At 37.8% G+C, this 23444-nt stretch overlaps 1 protein-coding gene across 2 annotated transcripts; it reads right to left on the bottom strand.

The window, feature by feature from the left end:
* Positions 1-313: 313 nt before the first annotated feature.
* On the bottom strand, positions 314-23073 carry LOC125466303 (phosphoethanolamine/phosphocholine phosphatase-like). 2 transcript variants are annotated; one of them, XM_048560636.2, is made up of 2 exons: positions 22899-23073; positions 314-3110 (listed from the first exon to the last, which is right to left on the bottom strand). In XM_048560636.2, exon 2 carries the CDS (start codon positions 3068-3070, stop codon positions 2339-2341), a length of 732 nt encoding a protein of 243 aa, XP_048416593.1. In that variant the 5' UTR covers positions 3071-3110; positions 22899-23073; the 3' UTR covers positions 314-2338. The 2 variants fall into 2 exon arrangements, 1 of the variants encoding a protein (XP_048416593.1); XR_007250427.2 differs by lacking the exon at positions 314-3110 and adding an exon at positions 21656-22491.
* Positions 23074-23444: the final 371 nt, after the last annotated feature.

Below are 23444 nucleotides of genomic sequence, written 5' to 3'. Positions count from 1 at the left end.
AGAAATGAAAGGTCTCAAATACAGGTTTCCTTACCAACATTGTTTGCCCACAGCAGTCAGACTACCATTGTAACTATGTATGGTTTTATTTAAAATAAGCATATCTGTGGAGGGTGATAATGGGAACTGCAGATGCTGGAGAATCCAAGACAATAAAATGTGAGGCTGGATGAACACAGCAGGCCCAGCAGCATCTCAGGAGCACAAAAGCTGACGTTTCGGGCCTAGACCCTTCATCAGAGAAGGGTCTAGGCCCGAAACGTCAGCTTTTGTGCTCCTGAGATGCTGCTGGGCCTGCTGTGTTCATCCAGCCTCACATTTTAATATCTGTGGAGGGGTTTCCTTTATTAATTTCTCAAATGTTATTAATTTATCTCTCTCCCCTCTTTGGAATGCGGAAAAGAAAATTGGACAGAGGGTTAAAAAGCTCAACCAGTGCACTACTGTCCAAATTACAGTGACAAATTTTGCACCTCAGTAAATAATGAGTAATATACAGTATCAGATGAATAATAGCAGTACAATGTATTTCAAGATATTAAGACCCACTGCCAAAGAAGGCCAAAACATAATTGCAACTACTTAAAACTAACAATGTTTTTCTTGTTGCATTCACACATTTTCACCCTGCAGTGTACCTCTTGTGTCTGACAATGTAAATGCTCTGCATATCTGGAGAAATAGCCATTTTAATTAACTTAAACTATACAAATTCCTGTCGGATATGTATTTAAGTACTATAATTTATAGCTGCAGTTGAAGAGGAAAACTAATATCTGAATATTGACCAATGGTTTTATTTTGTAGATTAGTAGGATATATCAGTAAAATTCAAGACATTTTCATACGCTGAGTTCAAATCTAGCATAAACGGTACACATTATTTACTGACACCACAGTAGTAGCAGCATTGTGCAGTTCATGTTCTTTAAATAATTTATTAGTACTATCTCCTTTCCACTGCAATTTGCAGGTGTTATGTTCTCTGATTTTAGCATTTATCATAAAGGTTTTGCATAATTTCTCAGTTAATTTCTTTTGAAACTTCAGAATTATCTAATTGTTTCCTTTCCATATGACGCATCAGTAAGCTTTCAGCAGTACAAATGATAAAAAATTGAAGTACAATTGAATGTCCTCCGTGTCATTATCAAGTCTAGTACTTATTTAGATTAATATTTAATGAAACTAGATTTGAAGCAGCTAAATTTTTTTTGTGACTGGTTAACCGTTTTCAGCAGGGCACAGAGCTACGTCCTTTTACTTCTCTACATAACAATGACTTAGACTTAAATGTAGGGGGCATGTAGGAAAAAGTCAAGCCCTTGTGAAAAATGCGAGCCCACAATGGCCATACACTTATGGACTGTGGTGTTGAACTTTTAACCGTGTTTCTTTGTTTTTCTACTTTTTAGTAGGAAGAACTGTAATATTTAACATATTGATTTTATTGTCACGTGTACTCAAGTACAAAAGTAGGAGTACAGTGAAAAGTGTATAATGTTTTTCTGCTTTGTACCCAGGATTCTGCATCTAGATACCATAGTACCTCAGATGACACCGTAAATGGCGAGTTGTAAACTTTCCATGAGAACATGTGACAATAAACATAATTCAAACCTCTCGTAGCATCTAAAAAGTACTTGGACATGCACCTGAAATCCTGTAACCTTCCAGGCTGTGGACTGAAAGCTGGAAAATAAGGTGAGGCTGAACAGGTCTTTTATGCTGACACAGATATGATGGACTGAATGGCATCCTCTGTCTCAAAACATTTTGCAAAAGATCCCATTCAAACAAGGAATCCATACTCCACACTCTGGAAAGGTTATACTAATTACCAAACACTGATATAGGATGGCTACATTAAACTATGGTGAATAGGCATGTACAGATTAAAGCTGAATATTATATACGCATGCTCTAGATTGTGTTGTTTTTTTTTAAGTAGCTCAAATTACTAAAAAAAAAGTTCCTTCAGGTTTGAAAGTCCCATGACATATCCTTAACACAATACCACCATGTCCTGGTACAGTCTCCCTCCACAATTAATTAGAAAAACAGTTCCCAGTAATCTACATATAACAAGAACAGTACATTAGTTTCAAAGGCAATCCACATCTAGTATCGGTCACAAAAGTTATTGTACACAATGGAATTAGCAACATTGGGTGTGGAAAATAAAAGTTAGGGCCTAAGCTAGTATTACAGTTAAATTATTTCAGTAAGCATTAAAATCATGCACTTTTACTATCGGATTTACTCAATTTCTTCTCAAAAAGCATTTGTAGAAAATTGAAATTCTTCTCGAAGATCTTTTGGGAAACTCTGAGTGGCACTATTTCCCTGTGCAATCTTGAAGGAAAAGCAATATATCTTCTGCAGACTCCCATGGAACCACTTCAGCTTGAAATGCAGAGGGTTCTGTCATTTTGATCTCAGAGATCAACCGATGCAAAGGATAGTTCTTCCTTGGAAAGACAACATCTGTTGCTGTCAAGACTACGGAAGGGCAGAAGTCATTGTTGCCATCGCCAACATAGAAGATCTTCTCAAATTCACCTTCCTCATTAGTGCGTTCTACCAAGTGATCGTGCAAGATCTGTCTTTTGCACATATTGATGGGGCACTGCTGACACATGTGGGAATGGTAAGGATTTATCACAAACATATTTCCGTTGTCATGACATGCAGGATTTGTGTATATTTTCTGGAATACATTGCTTAGGTCATTTGCTTGAAGAATGCTATTGATAAAAAAGGTGTTGGCATCAGAGATAATAATGCATTCAAAAAAATCTGAAGACTCTCTCAGAAACTGAAATAGGGTTAACATCTCTTTAGTTAGTGGAGTTTCAGCTAGAATCTTTCTCATGCTTTCTTCCTTGACACCCTTTTCACACAGGTACTGGAGGATCTTGCTCGTATACTCAGTCCAATACCCATCTTCAGGGGGTTGCAGTAATTCTTCTGGAAGATTTTTGTCAGGATTACATTTCAGGATGACATGATCAGAGTTGTGTTGAATGATGGTTTCATCAAAATCAAATACAATCAGAAACTTCTTCATTATTACGGTGTAGCGTTACCAGATAACAGGTAAAATGCTTCTGCAAAACAAATAAAAAAGACTGCATCACATACATTAAGAGAATGTCAAAAGACTATAATCATGTGTTGTGTCAGCGGTCCTGGGTCATGGTACCCATTTACTGACCTTGATTATGAAACAAATGCAGGAAACAATGAAGACTTTGAATTTAGGCAGTGTCATTTTCCGACTGTGGAAGTTCCAATGTTGTTTGCAGGCAATAAATTAATGTTTAAGGACGCTTTAGTATTGTTTATTGCAAACAAACATGGGGATCTAATTTGCACATGCAATAGGTAAATGTGTTTGGTCTTGTTGGGTGATAGGTAACTATTTTCCTGGTAAATATCCTTGCTGTTCAAATTGTATCAAGGAATCAATCACATGCATCTGAGTTAAGAGAAACGACCTAGGGTAATAGCCCAATCAATAAAAGGGTTGATTCTGATACTGTCAAACTGCAACCACATATCACATTATTTTCAGCAATTTCTAACTGCTCTGGTACATTGAAACAATGGTATATTGTTCTGCTAACATATCATCATCCAGTCCTCTTGTAACTGTTTGTGGCAAGTGAGCAGTATCAACATTTTAGTACAAGGGACATAGCAGCGGCAAAAATTAACAAAGAAAACATATTTTTGTGACAAATCTTTCTTGATTGCCTTTCTGAAATGACTGCACATAGGCTGGTATCCAATCACAAAGTCACCCTTGTCTACTTGTGCACAATACATGGCCTCTAACCAACCAGCTCAAAGCCAGTTCCTGGAATGAGGAGACTCTCTGAATTTCCTGTTTATGCCTATTAGCCGGATCTCCCTGATTGGTCCAGGTTACACCCTCAATCAAGGATCTTATAGTTAAAGAGATCTACTAGGCTCTCACGCTAAACTTTACACTTTCCCACCCAATCTGTGATTTTAAAAAGTGACCATTTGCCTTAAAAATTTTTCAAGTTCTGAAATTTAATTTAGCTCAAAACACAGTAAATATTACAAATTTTAAAATGCAGAGGGTAAAAAAATAAAACAATAATGACCTTTATATATTTGTTACATATACAAATTTTGTAGCCCCGGTCACTTCACAGGAGATTTATAAAGGTAAGCCATGTGAACTATTAGGTCAGATAATCAAAAGTTTGGTCAAGCAGGAAGATTTTAAGTAGTCTTGTGTCACAATCAGAAAGGCAGGATCCTTTAAGGCTTAAAGAGTTATTTTCTGAATCAACCAGTTGAAAGATGTTGCCTCTGGAGTAGGTGATATTTGAACCCAGGTCTCCTGGTTCAGAGGTAGGAATACTACCACTGTACCATTGACAGCAGGTAACAGACGTTACACTTTTGTGTTTAGGAACTGAGTTTTCCCTCAGTGGGTATTAGTTCCTGCACAGGGAAAGGTGGAAGCTAATATTTGCACTACACCCTAGATTTTCAATAAAACCTAAATAAATCTCTGGAAGTCCTTTGCTGCCTCTGCCTAATTAGACATACAATGATTTTGATTTCATCTGATATCAGTTTATGAAGGAGGATGTGAGGTAAAGAGGTGAATAAGTGTAGGAAGGGAACTCCAGAGTTTAGGACAGAGGCAGAGGCAGCCACTAATGGTGCAGAAATTAAAAACAGGAATGCGCAAGAGGCCAGGATTATAGGATCCAAGGTGTCTTTAATGATTGTGTGCTTGTGGCACATTGGTAATATCCCTACCTTTGAACCAGGAGGCCCAGGGTCAAGTCCCACTTATTCCAGAGGTGTGTCACCACAACTGTGTACAAGTTGATGAAAATACCTGCCTTGAAGAATTCTTGGTCAGAGGGCTTTAGAGATAAGAAAGAGTGAGGCTTTGTAGAGATTTGAAAACAAGAATGAGAATTTTAAAGTTAACCACAAGCTAAATAAAAGTAGTTTAACACATGGTATGTATGATGGATGAATTGTACTTGGTATGAATGAAGAAACAGGCAGCATCATTTTGGATAAGCTCACATTTGTGAATGTAGCATATTGGAGACTAGCCAGGTGTGTACTGAAATAGTCATCAGTGAGTGTTTTGTTTTAGCAGCAGATTAGCTAAGGCAGGGTCTAAAGTTGAGCATTTGTTATGGAAGTGGAAGTATGCAGTCTTAATGCTGCTATTTGTAGTTAAACGTGATTCGAAGGTTGTCAAACAGCTGCCGGGGAGAGGGATGAAACCAACAATTGGAAATGGAGTATGGAGTGGATATTGAAAACAATAACCATATTATCCAATAATCCAGAAAGCTATAATAAGGTTTATATTTAATTATTTTTGTTCTTTTTTTATTGACAGTGGGAGCAAATTCTAATAGTGGTTCTTGCAATTTTCAATTTAATCTACAATCACATTTAACACACAAAAATTTATTTTTAGTTCTTAAATTGAGGTTACTGAGAGCTTACAAAATAGACACTTATTAAACATAATTTTTGTAGTAAACACTACTTGGTCTGCATTAATAAAACAGCACCAGGTTTTCATTCTTAAATACGAGGAATATTTTTAAGATGTAACAAAAATTAAAATTACCATCTAAAACTCTAATTATATTAATTCATGGAAGATGTCAATGTTTGTGTGATGCTAATGCTATGGAGTGTAAATGTAAGCTACAAATTCACTTTGAAAAACCAGCATGATTCTGAGTGTGCCCAGATCATTGGCTATATCCAAAACAGAAATGATGCCCCCAGTCTGTGCATCAGCAACAAATGGCTCTGGGCTAGCATGTAGATCCTCAACATTTCAGTTTTGATTTCCAGTCTTTTCCAGTTGGATTGCATTAACATGAAAAAGGTCTAAAAAAAATCAAACTAAGAGGAGTTAGAGCCATGTTCTACTGTGATTATAAAATACTAAGCTCTGTGCTGTACCCTACGGTTTCAACTGTTTGTTCGGACAAAAAAATGATCACGCTGTAAGTAAAATTGGAGTGATGTTGCTATGTAATAATTCTACATGATTTCTTTGATTCATGAATAGGTTTTATGGTTGCATTTGTTTAGAAGATAGCTGAGACAACAAATTGCTGTTCTTGTGTTATTATGAGTTTTTTTTTCAAAAAAGCAGAAAGAGCCATGATTAGTTAAATTGTCTCAATTCTATGCACCTTAAGCTACTTTATTTTATGGGTGATTTACTGACAATATTTTATAAAGGACATCAAAACACAACAGTTCATAGTTATTTTCTTCTCCATTACAGCATAAATTCAGTACAATTTATTTTTGTCATGTCTATGAGTTATGCATTCTTCCAGGGACATTTGTCAATTTGCCCAGCATTTTATTTAGAACTGCCATATTTTTGTGTTGCAGCTCCAAATAGTTATCATTTTGGGAAATTCCTTTTAAAAGAAAGTTGTTCAGATAAACAACAATGATATGATCAATAACCCAGCCTTTAGCTGAAACAAATTGGTTACAATTCCTTCTTATTGCCATGACCTTCAATGTTTAATTACAGTTCTATAAATCATAAGGAAACCAGTTATTTGAGAGCTCTGTCTTCCAATTAATTAATTGGGAAGAATGTTGGTTTGATCTAATGAGGCCAGTGCAGAATTGCAGAATTGTTACAATTTTATTTTCATTTGTTTGCACTTCAGTTCTATTCCCTTTATCTGGGAAGAAACCAAAGGAAACAGTCTCTAACACTTTAATAAAAAAAATCATTTTAAGCTCTCCCCTTTACTTTAGGCCTGTATTTATCTACCCCTGTTAACATCTTTGCTGTTGCATAGTTCACTGATTGTAAGTTGATCAATGGGAGTGCAAAGTGTTTTGCAATAATTGGCTTAGCACCTAATTTGATAGATGTGGATATAAAGAAGATTCATTTCGTAACTTTGAGCAACATCACGGGAGATCAAGTCATTCTAAGTTATTGTCGGGACTGTGTTACTCTCTAGGATAAATGTAAAATGGGAACTATTTTCCAGCTGCATTTTTCATCTAGGATTGTAACATGTTTTCAAGTCAATCTGTACATAACTAAGAAAGAAAAGCATTTTTACAAAAGACATATGTTGTAGGAAGGTCTCAAAGTGTTTCAGGTGAGTTAGCCTTTTTAAGGTGCTGTTATTACATAATTAAACGTGTAAGTCAGCTTGTGCACAAGGCTAAATCTTTCCGCTAGGGAATGCTGCTTTCCTCACTGAAATTGGAGTTACTGAATTTTAAGTGCAAAGTATTAACGTAAAACAAATTTGTTATCTTTTGCGCTATTTTGTTAAAAAAGATTTGCACCAGAAGCTGATTCAAGCCACAAAACTAGCCCCATTCTCAGAGTGAATTAATCACCATTACAAATCCCCTAATTCTATTCACTCAAGGATCCTCAAGGGGCTTCTTAAAATTTATTTTATACAGACAGGCACTAATAGACAAGTTTTAAATTCATAAATGTATAATTTTAAGAAAATGACTATTTAGAACCAACATATTTAGTAAATGGCGCTATGGAAATATTTTAAACTAATTTTCTGTAATTTAAAATCAGGTTACTCATGCAGCTGGGTCCCCATGTTATAAATAGCTTTGTTTTTGTGGCCCATTGTATTAATGAATGTGCACAGGGCTATCATTTAAATATATCAATATTTTTAATTCTATTACAAAAAAAAGCTTTCTAAATCACTACCTAATTGCATCTATCAAGGCAGATCTTGTGTTTGAGGACATGAAAGGCAAGTTTGAGTGAAGCTTTAGAAAAATGAAGAAAATTTGCATCTTGATTATTGATGGCACCCAAGGGAGGAATTTTCAGCTCAAGCATTTTATTTATGGGTGTGTGTGTGTGTGTGTGTGTATGTATGCATGTATATATATGTTGACATTTTGCAAATAGGTGAGACAGAACCAGTGCTGTGCTTTAAGTAAGGGTTATTCTGATCTTCCTGGTGACCAATAACTTCTAAAAATAATCACAAAACTTTCCGTTAATAATTGGAAAGATGCCATATTTGAGGATTTTTATGTAACAAAGATCTAAAACACTGTTGACTAAATAATATTTATATAGGCAATTTATTCAGTAAGCCAATAAAACACAACATTCCTCTTTCTTTTAGCACAACCTTAAACATGCTTCACTGATATATCTTCTGCTGTCCTTTATCAAAATATTCAGTCCTCCTGAAACCAGCCCAAGGTAATTTTTAATCATAAAATGGTTTACCCCTGTTCTTTTTCTTTCTCTGTCTCTGTCTGGGAACTTTTAATCTTAGAACTGTCTTTCACTGTGAAGTTCCTAACCATACGCCCCCTCAAAATGCTTCCTCTAGTACCTAGCTTGTACATCCTAATCACCATTTCTTCAGTTTTTTAAATATCAGTGTTGCTCCCATTCACATTTCTGCTTGTTGAATGACAGCATCTTGCTTCAAAAAGCAATTCTCCCTTTTTTTAAAATTCTGACAGACTCCTGTTTTCTGAGAGATTCAGGAATATTGTCGACTATTCCCCTGTCAAGGCCCATCTCCAAGGCAGCATGAAACACATGGGTCTTAAATCCAAGTAGAAATATTGATTAGCTATCATTGCGAGTCCAATTCTCTTTGCTTGAGACTAAATGGACAGTGTAAGGTATAACTGCTTGCAACCTAACATTCGTAACAATTTTCTGTGAGCTTGAGGACTCTTATTCTATCCACAGTTAGCACAGAGGATACACTCCAAATGTAAACACCTTGTACCTATTTCTTAGTAAAACAAATTTAGCTACCTTCAATTTCTAACAAACAAATCATCCAGGCTTAGTTTCAGCCAGATTTCAGAACAGGTCACTTCCATTCTTTTTACTTCAAGTTAAAGACACTCTCAAGACATATTATAAACCTCATAGTTGTAAAATGATGTACAACTTCCAAATACCATCTGCTGAGACATGATCATAAATAGACTACAAAAAACATGTGATATTGTGATATCCAGAAGCAGATTTTTGTTTTAAAATGGAGGGCATTCCAATTTATGGCAAATGCCAAGAATCCAGCTTTGTCGACTTCCATCTACAGTTATTGTATTGCAGGTAAGGTTTCGTCCTAGGATCAAACCTTTGTTTAATATTGTAAAGGAGGAGGAGAAACATCAAAACTAGGTCAAACTAAAGAAAGTAACGTACTACCTACTCCTTCTCCTAAACAATATACATGACAGCACAGATCATGTCAGGACCCCTTTGAAGAGACTTGCTTCAAAAGAGCATTACAGTCATCTCTGCTGAAAGGCCTGAAGCCACAGTTACTTGTCCTCATTCGTGGCTCCGGGATTACGAAGGTCATCACTATCCTCAACATCTACAACTCCAGGTCATCTCAAAGTCATGGATCATTAGTCAAAGATCAGTATGGGCATGTATTCATTAGATCACTGATGTTCTCCCTATACAAAGAGAATAAGACAAGCAGACATCACTTGAGACAGGAAAAGATGACAGAATACAATGGAGAATTGCATATTGAGACAGCCAAATACTGACTGACTTATCTTTACCCACTAAATCAGCAGATACAGACTTGTGAAGAAGAAAAGACCTTCGCTTGAGTTTGAGCTTTGCTTCATGGTGTACTCTAGTGATTGGTGCACTTGTTGATTTAGCCAAGTTAGTTAGTTAGTTAATTATTGTTGAATTTTACTGTAATAATAAGGTAGCGAGTGTACCAAATATCAAATTGATCAAGAGATTGTTTCAAAAAGTCAGAGAGTTCTTATTTATGCTGACCCTTTTGATAGTTTCTCTCCCATGTCTTCCCCTTTTCATCTCCCACCATGCCACATTTCATTAATCCCTCTTCAGTACCTTTACCTTCCAGATCCTTTCCAGCCCAACAGTATTCTCTCCCTGCCTTCCTACTTTCCTGCTGCTCGCTCTCACTGGCTACAGCTTTCTCTTGTACCAGTCTTGGACTTCTCAGAATAGCTTATTGACCTACTGCTTCGTAATGTAGCTACGACACAAAAAAAAGTCAGGCTGAACTAGATTGTTTAGGGTTTTAGCATTCATATCTTGTGATATGACCATGACAATAATCCCTGGTGGGCATATTACCTCCACTCTTCATAAACTTCAGCTGCTCCAAAAGTCTGTTTTTTCTATGACTTTGTCTGCAGTAGATCCCACTCACCCTTCACTATTAATCTGATTTGTCCTCAAGTTTGTCAAGCAGGAAGTTTGAGAATAATAGTGAGGCTGATACATCCCCATGGTCAACCCAGTTTCTAACATCACCTGGTGTGGCTCAGCCTTTGCCATATTTGTTAAAGGGAAACACAGTGGGCTGATAGCATCTATGGTTCATTGCCCTCTGTTTTCTCCTGGCCCTTTTTTTCAACCAGCTGAACTTTTCATTTCTGCTCACATCTTCCAAAGCCATTTAAAACAGCCAGCTTGCAGAAGTCATGCCCATCAGCAACTGTGTCCCTATCATCTGTATCCCATCTTCATTATCTCACTTGCATTTTTATCCTTGTAATGCCCACTAAATTCCCTGGTTTAAATTGAGACACAGCAGATCTCCTAACAGAATTTAAAATGTTTTAGTTTAGTATATATCCATGGTGTCTAAATTCACTTGTGTCCAGTACTGAAAATAAACAAACTATTAAGATTTGCCTACCATTCAGCAATGAAAGTCTCCAAACTTCTAATAGATCAGGATTAACAGCTGAAGAGTTAAGACATCCCAGAAGATATGGACCACATTAGAAGATCAATTCAGAATCAGATTAGACTTCCACATTAATTGACTAAAACTCATGTCATTTAAACAGAAGGCTACAGAATCCATTGTCCACTTTACTGAGCAGATGCAAGAAAAGTCATGATATGATCGTTTAGATGGCGAGCTAGCAAACAATTGGCAAATTTCAGAAAAATTTGCCAGTAAAACTGAATCATTATAATATCAAAGAGCTAGTAAAGGATGATGAACAGAAATGTGAAGCAATCCTCACAGGACAAAGCTTACAAGTCACTAAGTACAAACCCAATGCTTGACACAATCACTGAAACTCTCAAACATAGCAGCATGTGGAAGTTGTGGACTTTTGTGTGCACCGTGGAAGTGCCCGGATTTTGATCAATTTTGCAAGATACTTCGCAGAAAAGAGGCATTAGCAGAGGCAGTGCACTCAAGAAAAGGCTGATGCAGCTACAAAAAGCCATGTACCAACCCAAACAGACCATGGGCAAGGACTATCTTCAATATAAAGTACAGTATAGACCATCTGGCATCTCACCAGAGGTACTTACATGAAATGATCACCAAACTAGAATCTGAAAACACATACGAGGTGAGGAAGAGTTGTGTGTACATGTATGACACTGTATGGAAGATATCAATGTCATCACACCATCTGAACTGTTGGCAAAAATTCAAATTAACTAATGACTTTTTATTATTAACTTAAATCGATATCAGCACAAGTTCCCAGATATTACAACTACAAATTCTAAACAACATATATTTTCAGACATGAAAAGCCATGACTATATCTATAAAGGGGTAAAACTTACAGTATGTAAGGGCTCATTCGTTCCATGCACAGGATAATTCATACTGGAATGTACAGTCAAACCACCCGAATGTCACAGGTGCTCTACATTGTAGAGACCACTGGATCAACAATTGCAGTACCAACATGTATGACCTCTAACTAGTAATAGACCATGGAATCAGTAAGACATCAGGGACAGAAACTGCAGCACACTATTCAGGAAATACATGCTAATCTAAATGAGAAAGAAGAACTAACATTTCACTTCCTCTTGAATTAGTAGAGCAAAAATCTCAACTCTGATTTGAAGAGAGAAATGAAAGTTCAAGAGGAATGGTCTGAACTAACATGGGATTAATCCAAACTTGAGAACACCATCTTGATGATCAGATCTTTGGGAGACACCTCTGCTCAACACAAAAAAAAGGAACAAAGCAAGGGAAGAGAAATAAAGCAAGCAGGTGGAACTACAAGTTTTGAATCATCAATCCAATGAAAATATTGCCAGTTTATAGGAAGAAACCTGTAGGTAAGTTAGCTCAGGCTCAGCAGGAACATTGACTGAAATATTGGCTTAAGAGCAAAGAAAAAAATTGGCAAAAACGACAGACCTACAATGGTAAAAATGCATTGCCCAAACAACACGCTGAAAATCATTCATGAGACAGTCTTTTCATAAAGAAATATCAGCAATGATACTTTACTGGGAAGACGCCAGCAGGATATAGACGAAACTAAATGATGACTGAAGTAGCAGGTAGGAGAGTTCCAGGCTTCAAAGAAAACAAAACGTAAGGAAAGTTAAGAGTATGTATAGTTTTTAGAGCAGGTCACAAATGAGAAAAGTATATTGGACCCAACAGAAGACCAAAACTTTGATGGAATTCAAACAATTTGTGGTAAAACCAGAAGCTTCAAAATATGCTAGAAACTCTTAACAAATAAAACATTAACTGTCAAGATATGGACCATTCAAGACAGCATGAGAAATGAGGTAAGTAAGTGGTCAATCTAGAGCAAAGCTTGGCAAAAGCATGTCTGGATAAACACATTCTGGAAGAGCAACTGTAATCCATTTTTAAAAATCATGACAACACAAAGAGCAGTGACAGATAATAACACTGATGACAGCAGAAGAAGTCCACAACACCTCCCGGCAATATCATCTCAAATTTGGATGCATGAGTGTGGTGCTTGGGACCAGGTGGACCTCATTGACTGAGGTTCTTGATTGGCCCAGGTCAACAACTCCAGTGAGATCCCAACTACATTAGCAAAGTCTTTATCCAAAGGCTCACGTGTTATTATAAACAGCTCTTTTGAAAAGAGGGCTGGGGTTAATATTGTATATGTACATTTTCTTAAAGGTAATTCATCTTCAAGGATTCCCTGTGCTGAGTATATGTACAAGATTGAAAATCTGCCTGCTTGGGTTTGCAAGCCACAGACACAGAGTTGATAAATTCCTAGTGAGTAATTGACTGTCATAATTAATGTGACAACTACTATTAGCAAAAAGTCATACGTCTAGAGTTGCAATAAATTTCACCTTCTCCTTGGTCATTGGTGTAGCATCTTATGGACCAGGCCAGCCCCCTCACAATATATTAAGAAGGTGGTCTAGACCCTAACCTGTTCTTATTTTAAAGGGAAGGTGTTGCGTTCCAGATGCAATTTGACTGATCTAGGCAAAACCCATTTTATTCATACACTATATTTAAAATACAAGAAAAAACAGAATCAGCTCAGCTATAACTCTATTGAAAAGTTTAACCAAATAATAGATACAGTAATTATTACTGATTAACCATACTAACATAGTGGCATCCCATAAACAGCCCCTTGACAAAGGCAAATTCAGAAAAACAGATTGTCTCACATGCAACTCTGGCAGCAAGAAGAGAACACCCAGATTTTAGGTGTAAACGAGAGAGGAAAAAACAACTTCTACATCTTCAAGAACCAGCAGCAACTGCTACTGTGAAACCAAAAACCTAAAAGTCCTGGTTCTGTGAGAGCTTGACCACATCCATTCAGGCTACTATTGTTCCAAGTTATTGAAAAAAAACTTGGCTTCACAAACTGTTTACTTTAGTGCCTGCACAGACTGCTCGGTACTTGTCTTAAAATCTGTCTTCAAAAAGAAACAGAAAAAAAATACACCTCTTAAAGCCTTAGGATTGTCACAAGCAACCTGATAATTACAACCGCCACTGTTCTTTCATGGATTTTAAAAATTGGCGAACCAGTTTTGAAGTGTTAGCCCAACACTGTATTTGTGTTCTGTTGCAAAAAGAAGTGACACTGCTTGCTAGAAAATGCTGTTTCCACGGAAAATGACAGCACATGTGATTGAAAGAAGGCTTAGAACCACAGAGGAACAGAAAAGCCTCTTACAGCTTCCAAGATGAATTGGTGATTTAAAGAGAAATTGTATTCTTAATTATCACAAAATAACTTACTCCTCCTGTGAAAGTAAGGGGGTTACTTGTTCTTTAGCCAGTAAGAAGGTAAATGTGGTAGAGGAGCAGAGAGATCTGAGATACCTAAGCATAAATTGTTAAAAGAAATAACAAAGTTGATATGGCTTTAAGAATAGCCAAAGTACTGATGTTTATTTCCAGAAGAATAAAATTCAGAAGTGGAAAAGTACTGTTAATAACCTTGTTTAGACCCCCTGTGGAGTTTTATACAGAGTCCTGGTCTCTATTGCTGCAGAAAGGATGTTGAAGAACTTGAGAAAATATTTATAGAAGATTTACAAGAATGTTAGTAGAATTTGGAGGACACAACTATCAGAGATGGTTAAGAGGTTGGAGATCATTCCTCTGGGGAAATGAATACTTACTGATGGAGAACTGAGGCAGCACTTTAAATTTATGGAGTTCAAGAGATTCAAGATTTAGAAAAATGGATTCTACTTATGTGTGAGTCTAGAATGACAATGTAAATATAATTGCAGCTAACAGATTAAAGAAATAATTTAGGAGTTAATCTTTGGGAGTGGAAAGAATGGAGTGGTTGAAAGAAATAGTAATTAAAGAACAGCTTGATGAATCTGTTAAGGGGAAAGTAATTGAGAAATGTGGGAGCAGGGCAGAAAGAGGCAGTAAAGGTGCAATGTGCTTTAAGTGAGAATGAAAGGTAATGTCGTCATTGTCCCATCAGACCATAGGGCTCTTCTCTGATTAGAGGGAGATGACGGGGGATGGTTTAACCCAAGAGTCACCTTGAGGAGAGATGTTGAGAAGGAGATTCCTTCGTGGTAACCTCAACAAGTGAGGGAATTGAACCTGTTCTGTTGACATCACTTTGCATCACAAACCTATGCACTAACGACTCAGCATGACCATAAGCAATGAAAATGTTCTCGAAGATTTTCAATTGTAAAAACAATCAAGAACTGAAGATACGTGTCAAGATTATTCCTTTGTCAGGAGCTTCCAGCACCATATCTATTTTCCTCAGTCACTGATGCATCATGAACAAGAGACTTTGATTGCATTAAAACCAATCTGCCAGGTCTGAATTTGTTTCGTATTGCTGTTAAGCAAAATTCAGCAACTTTGGCTCAAAGTAAATGACTTGAGTTGGATTAGTACAATAACTTGCTTTTTTGGATTCTAAACACTAAATTGATCTAGGACTAATATTATACAATGCATTGCTTGAAAGAATAAGCACACTTAACATACCAGAACTGGGTCATTTACTGAGTACCAAAAGCCCTTTATTAAAGAACTCAAAGAAAGTAGCTGAAGTGTGACATAATCAGCTGAGCTGGCATTGGAAATACAACCTGACAGCATTTTTATGCTCTTCTTGTGAAATGGAAATATGTGCCACAGGGAATTTATGATGACTTTGGTCAAAGCAACATATCAAACAGATGTTCCCCTTTCTCAGTGGCAGCTTGGGGAAAATATTGATGTGATTGAATGTATGGGTGTGAGCAGAGAAGGTGGGAGTTGAAGCATAAGAAATTTTCCATCATACTGATATGGCAGAGCCAATCTTTCCATTCAACTGAAATGCATTGGATTGTGTATGATGAGCTCCCTTGGAAGAGAAACCTTGTCAGTTTCAACATGGTTAACTGATCAATTATAATGATGTTAATATAGCTTTTGCTATTTAATTTTAATAATTTCATTGGATCAAACTTTACAGTGAAAGCAAGGCGATAACACAACTGTAATCAGGAATGCTTCAGACGTGTCATGATATAAGAGTTGGGTGGCTGGGTGGCTCATTGGTTAGTACTACTGCCTCATAGCACAAAGGACCCAGGTTTGATTCCACCCTCAAGTGACTGTCTGCATGGGTTTTCCTTGGGTTTTCCTGTTTCCTCTCACAGTCCAAAGATGTGCAGATTAGGTGGATTGGCCATACTAAATTATCCATAGCATTCAGGGATGTGCCGGCTAGGTGGGTTAGCCATGGGATATGCAGGGTTACAGGGATCGGGAGGGGGAGGTAGAGGGAGGTGAAGTGGGACGCTCTTTGGAGGGATGGTATACACTCAATGGGCCAAATTGCCTGCTACCACACTGTAGGTATTTTATGATTTCTATAGTAACCATAATCCTCCCATAGAATGCTTGAAGGTCCTGTGGGAGCTGAATGGCATAATTTAGAACTGTTGAGGTAAGAATGTTTCAAGTGATCATGTGTCAATTATTACTGATGTCAGATCAACATGAGTGAGTGCTTTGTTCCCTGTGACCACCTGACATTTAATCCCGTGATCAGATAGCAAGGAGCCCCCAGCTCCCCATCTCCAACTGACAAGCAGACTGAAACTTTATTGATTGTCTGAGCTCTAACCTCTGCAGCTATTCTTTCAGATTTGGCTGGATGGTTACCTCTTTGCCTCTTCATTGTGTTCTCTGGTTTTTGTTTTGAACAGGCACAGTAACCTTGTTGTAGCAATAATGTGAATTGTTACAAAAAAACAAAAAAAAATTAGAAGGAATTGACTGATGATTTTTTTTTGTTTATTTTCAGAGGTGCCATCCATCACAGATCATCAATTTTAATTCTACAGTGAAACCTTCTTACAAAAGATATTTACAGTGCTATTATACATCACTTTTTAATCAATGATCATCCAAAATGTCATTAGTTTAACCAAATAAAGATGCATGATATGCCTGTATTTCTCATTCTTTACAGGTAAGAGATATAGCATAGCCTTCACAGACTATTTGGGATCTATAACCATGTGGAAGAAGAACAATTCATCGGATAACCTGGAAATGTTTTAACCTTTTTAATGCTCAGTGAAGACAATCATGCAAATACTAAAAATCATCTGACTGAGAAGTAGACTTCACTGCAAGTCACTGCTACTTAGGTCTGCCATTGGTCCATCAAATAGTAGTCTCAAAACAATCTGCAGCACAGCAGTATTCTGAAATAATTGCCTGCAGCTAGAAGAAAAACTCTCAGGTCAAAGTCAATGTTAACCAATTTCTACATTTCATAACCTACCTTAATGTTAAAGCTGCCTGTCAATTAATCTATTTATCAACTCATCTCGGACTTTAAAGCACAAAATAAAGACATAAAATGAATGAACACACGATTAGTCCATCAATGTTTAAAAGAGGAAGGAACCAACATTTGACGTGCAAAATTTTCTTCAATACCAACACTGACTTTTTTGTATGTTTCATTGGATTACAAAAAGTTTCAAACTGATTATTTTCCAATTCTTGTGGCTTTATTCCTCCTCAAAAATATTCATACCACAAACCACACCCCTGTTATGGCCCATCGTAGAAAATGTTTGCCTCATATATTAATGTTTGGGGAAAGTACTAATGTCCACATAAACAACCATTCAGCAGGTCTGGCAGCACCTGTGGAGAGAAAGCAACGTTAAAATGTCAGGTCCAGTGACCTTTCTTCAGAAGTGGAGTTCAGACTGCTGAGTTCTTTTTCCCCCAGCAATTTCTGATTTTGTTTCTGTCAAACCTCAAGTTGAGCACTGAAAGTTCCATTTCCAGAATAGGTTGCAAAATCATCAACATAGAATCTTATGGCACGAGAGTTGGTTCTGCCCATAATAATTGTGCCAGCTCTTTGAGGGCTGTTCATTGAGATTAATATGCCTATTGTTTCCCTTTCTATTTAAAGTATATAAACGTTTTTGTTTAAACACCACTATTAAATCTGTTTATTCAATCCTTTTCAGGTAGCGAATTCCAGAACATAGCTTATAGAATAAACACCTTTTTGCTTCATTTTCCTCCAGGTGCTTTCGCCAATTAGCTTCAATCTGCGTTCTCAAGTCACTGACGTAACTGCCAATGGAAACACCTTCTCCTTTCCTACACACACAAAGCCATGGTGCAGGATATTGGCTCTTTCAATCAAATTATTTCTTACAGTATACCAGACAAACGTCTGAATGGACGAAATGCCATCAATTTTTGTCCTATTTCTGTCTTTTTTATGATTTTCACAGTTCTTTGGGTTTTTTTGAGTTTTAATGGTTTGTGAGACAGTTAACGCTGTATTGATAGGTTGTTGTCATGTGTTATGTTGGTAAATGCCCAGTCAGATTACCCTCAAATGTTTGAGAAACAAGTGAAGATGATTGTTTGTGCTGCTACTATGCAGGAGCAATGCAAGTAGTATTCATCAAAAACTGTATGCTGTTGTCCAGCCAAAATGGTGTTCTTCCTATCACATAAATGAACAACATGGGATACAAACTTCACTGCCAGTCTGATGCCGGTATATAGGCTAAATGTGCTAAAAACTAGAGGATCATATCCAATAGCAATATCCCTTTGCAGTTTACAACAGGCAAGATACTGACTGTACCCGACCAATGTGCACTTGCAAGACTTAAAATGTGGTGACTAATATCAGATTATGCATTTTGATAATATTTAGTACATAATCCTGACTGTGTCAAATTATGCTGACAATCTAATTAAGATAATCAGTCAGGCTCACACCGTGGCACACTTGCTTTTACTGAAGCTACATATATTACACAAGGCCCTGTTCTTTGGAGACAGAAAGAATGCATACAAACTGAACACGTTTCAACAAAATAACTGGCAGTCATTCACTGGTTCATTTCTCAGGCAATGTCATGGCTAATCAAGAGACAACTTGGCTGGTTTATATTTAAAGAAAGCTTGGTAGTTAACTGTCAGTCAACAGACAGTGAGAACAAAAAGATTTTTAAAGCAGCCTGAGGGGCAACTTTTTCACACAGAGGGTAGATTGTATGTGGAATGAACTCTTAGAGGAAGTGGGTCCAGTTATAATATTTAAAAGACATTGGGATACGTACATGGACAGGAAAGGTTCAGAGGAATATGGCCCAAACATAGGCACGTGGGACTATTTAGGAAATTTGGTCAGCATAGAAAAGCTGGTCTGAAGGGTTTGTTTCAGTGCTGTATGATTCTGTAATTGTTGGATTTTCTATGTTAACAACTTTATTAATCAGAATACACTTGCTAAACAATCAGCATTCTCTTCTCACATATGGATAAAATGTTTAATAACCTTTACAGTGGTATTTCTCGCAAATTGTCCAGATGGGTGTAAGACAAAAAGCTTTGATCAACTTTTTTTTCAGCAGTGCTGAATACTTATCTATTATGCCATATGTGGACATTTAAGCTTTTTTTAAAAAACCAAAAATTCCATCGGTTCTTCCCTTTCTACACTGCAATTCTAATTGACATTTAGAGCCATAGAGTTAGCGAGATATACGGCACAGAAACACATCCTTTGATCCACATTGTCCATGCTGATCAGATATCCTATATAAATCGAGTCCCATTTGCCAACATTTGGCCCATATCTTTAAGGGGCCCTACTCTCTCCCTATTTACCATTTTCTTCTTAGTGTACTTATAGAATCCCTTTGGATTTTCCTTAACCCTATTTGCCAAAGCTTTTTCATGTCCCCTTCTTGTCCTCCTGATTTCCCTCTTAAATATACTCCTACTGCCTTTATATTCTAAGGATTCAGTCGATCCTTACTGTCCAAACCTGACGTATGCTTCCTTATTTTTTATCAAAACCTCGATTTCTCTAGTCTTGCACCATTCCCTACACCTACCTTTCTTGCCCTTCAGCTTAACAGGAACATACTATTTCCTTACTCTCATTATCTCATTTTTGAAGGCTTCCCATTTTCCAGCTGTCCCTTTACCTGCGAAAATCCGCTCCCAATCAGCTTTTGAAAGTTCTTGCCTAATACCGTCAAAATTGGCCTCCTTCCAATTTAGAACTTTAACTTTTAGATCTGGTCTATCCTTTTCAATCACTATTTAAAATTATGGTCACTGGCTCCAAAGTGCTCCCCCAGTGACACCTCACCTCAGTCACCTGCTCTGCCTTATTTCCCAAGAGTATGTCAAGTTTTGCACCTTCTCTAGTAGGAAGATCCACATACTGAATCAGAACATTTTCTTGTGCACACTTAACAAACTACTCTCTATCCAAGCCCTTAACACTATGGCAGTCCCAGTCTATGTTTGGAAAATTAAGACTCCCTACCATAACTACCCTATTATTCTCACAGACAACTGAGACCTCCTTACAAATTTGTTTCTCAATTTCCAACTGACAATTGTGGGATATATAGAACAATACCAATAAGGTGATCATCCCTCTTTCTTATTTCTCAGTTCCACTCAAATAACTTCTCTGGATGTATTCCAAGGAATATCCTCCTTAAGCAGTAATGTTACACTTAACCAAAACAGGCCATGCCCCATTCTCTTGGCCTGCCCCTTTTCTGTCCTTCCTATAGAATCTATACCCTGACATTAAGCTGCCAGTGCTGTCCAATTCCCTGATCCAAGTCTCTGTAACTGCTATAATATCCCTGTCCCATATTCCTAACTGTGCCCTCAGTTCTTTTGGCTTCTCTATTAGGCCTCTTGCATCAAAATAAATGCAGGCTAATTTACCAGTCCTACCTTACCTTGTTCTCTGCTTTGTTCCTGCTTGCCCTGACTGTTTAGCTTATTCCTTTTTCCAGCTCTATCAGTCTCAGACTACTCTCTTTCCCCACCATCTCCCTGAGTCCACCACCCCCCTCCTAGTTTAAATCCTCCAGAGTAGCGCTAGCAAATCACCTCTCCAGTACATTAGTCCCCTTCCATTTCATGTCTATCCTTCTTATACAGGTCACTTCTGCTCCAGAAGACATTCCAATGATCCAAAAAAAAGTGAATCCTTCTCCCCTGCACCAGCTCCTCAGCCATGCATTCATCTGCTCTGTTCTCCTATTCCTAACCTCACTAGCTTGTGGCGCCAGGAGTAATCCAGATATTACCATCCTTGAGGACCTCCTTTTTAAATTCCTGCCTACCTTCCTACATTCTCTCCTCGGAATCTTGTACTTGTCTCTTCCTGTAACAAAATTTAGTGAACTGCTTGAAAATTAAGTAAATATCCACCCAGAGCACAGTTCCCTACGTTATTGGAAATAAATTGCTAGAGATTAGAGAAGTATACACAAGTTGGACTGTTCTAGTCAATTCATCCATCATAAACAAAATTGCTGAGTCAGTGGCATATTACACAGAACCTTGGAGTGATTGACCTTATGAACAATTTATTCGCAATGTTGTTATCAGTTTTATTGAGAGGATGCAGTTATTTACAATTTCAGATAAGGGAACTTCATGGCAATAATCCGTGGGGGCGAACATTGTTGGCAAATTAAGCCTTTCTCCTATTTTGATCTCCTTAGTAATAGCTGTTATTATACATGCTATATTCAACTAAAAGGATATAAAAAATCTTTAGAAGTTAACTGGCTGTTTGAAGCTCAATCTCATTATCAAGATGCATGTTTGATCACCAAAATTGAACTGTATTGCTGTGTAGTAACATGTTAGTTCCATGTTTAATTACTTAACTGGAGAGAGAATTTAGCTTTCCATCAATCCCTGTCTGCTATTCTGTATATCTGAGGAAGTACAGCTAAAAGCAGTCACAATGATGAATGTTGCAGAGTGCCATAAAAAACCACAGCAAATAAGAGGTCATGAAGATATTAGAACTTTAAGATTGTGAAAAGGTAATCATAGATTGAGTTAAATTCATTTATTTTAATTCGATTGCACATCAGTAATAAAAGGAATACAGAACACTGACTATTTAACATATGTAGAAATAATCACCAGTGTTGCTAAATTTTCTGTCACTTCATTTAGTGACACCCGCTGGCCAGCCTCTGTGCAGCGCCTACTCAGATGCACATCTCAATAGTGTTGTATCCTGAGTGACGTGACATGGATTAGTGAAGAATTATCTTACAGCTGGCTTGAGTAAGATGGGGGTTTAGTATGAAAGGGTGCTGGGATTGGAGAACTATTGACAGCTGCAATGCAAAGATTGCAGGGTGGTTCAGTGGTTAGAACTGCTGTCTCACAGCTCCAAGGACCTGGGTTCGATTCTACCATTGAGCGATTGTCTGTGTGGAGTTTGCACATTTCTCCCCATGTTTTCGTGGGTTTCGTCTGGGTGCACTGGTTTCCTCTCGCGGTCCAGAGATGTACAGGTCAGGTAGACTAGCAAGGCTAGGTGGATTAGCCAGGATTGTAGGGTCTGGGTGGCATGTCCTTCGAAGGGTTGGTATGGACTATATAGGCCGAATAGTCTGTTTCGACACTGTAGGGATTCTGTGACTGACTCCACGCAGCATCGAATCAACAGCTTAATTCTAGCGTTGGAACTCCCTTGCAACGCGGATTCGAGGGAAGGTGTTTTTTGAAGAATATTTGAAAACCAGGAATTGGCTTTTTTGCCGCGCGGGGAGCATCTGCGCACTCTGCCTTTCAGAATTCGCTGTTGACATTGCAGTCCTCTTCCAGCTTGTCATTTCTTTGTGATAAACAGTAAGGCACAATTAGACTGATGGAAGCGAGCCAGAACCATTCGCTAATTCACTAAAATAATTCACTAACATGTCAGTTGTTAAAAAAGCTTTGGATGATTGGGGTGATTTAAAGGGGTATCATCGCGGAATCATTTTAATTGTCACGTCAATTCAGGAATTCTGTTCACCTTCCAAGACAGAAACTTTAAACATCTTCCCACACCGGTTCTGGGAACTGACCTTCTAGAATCAAATCAGCCGAGGGGTTATTCCTAGATGTACAAATACCTTTATCAGCCGAGCAAAACCAAACAGCTAAAACTCGGGTGACAATCCTTTTTAAGTTTTAAAAAACCATTGACAAATCTCCACTTTCTCCCGGTCTCCCCCGGCGCAGGTATAATTTACTTACTCGTATTCAAAACAGGCGACTGTGTAAGACGGCGGCGACTGAAGAGGGGAGAGAGAAAGTACGGGACACACATATACACACTGGCAATGGAAGGTTCCTCCGACCAATCCACTTGTACAGAGCGCCTGTTAAAATGTGACAGTGATGTTTCCAGGAAGCCGAGTTTGTTGGAAACTGCCAGTTTCAAGAGGTGGAGTTTCCTTTGTGACGCTCGCAAGAACATAACCAATAGAAATCCCGGCGACTTAGAGACAAGCGACGAGGGTCAAGGAGGGTGGAGCTAAGGCGTGCGAGCTTCCTTTGATCTCAGGAACAACCAGTCGGGAAGTGCTGGTTTATTACTGACAATCCTCGTCACTTAACACAGAGCCGCTTGTGTTTGCAACTAGCACAGGGAAATTCAGCATCTGTGGAGAGAGAAACAGACGTAACGCAGCCCCCCTAACCCTAAAGCAGAGACCAAGCCCCGTGATTCTAGATTCTCTCGTTAGAAACAGCCTCGCAGCGTCCAAGGTCAAGAGCTGTCAATACCGATGAGACCATTTC

This window comes from Stegostoma tigrinum, chromosome 31, assembly GCF_030684315.1.
Source record: "Stegostoma tigrinum isolate sSteTig4 chromosome 31, sSteTig4.hap1, whole genome shotgun sequence".
Lineage (NCBI taxonomy): Eukaryota > Metazoa > Chordata > Chondrichthyes > Orectolobiformes > Stegostomatidae > Stegostoma > Stegostoma tigrinum.
This window is presented reverse-complemented; position numbering and strand designations above follow the sequence as displayed.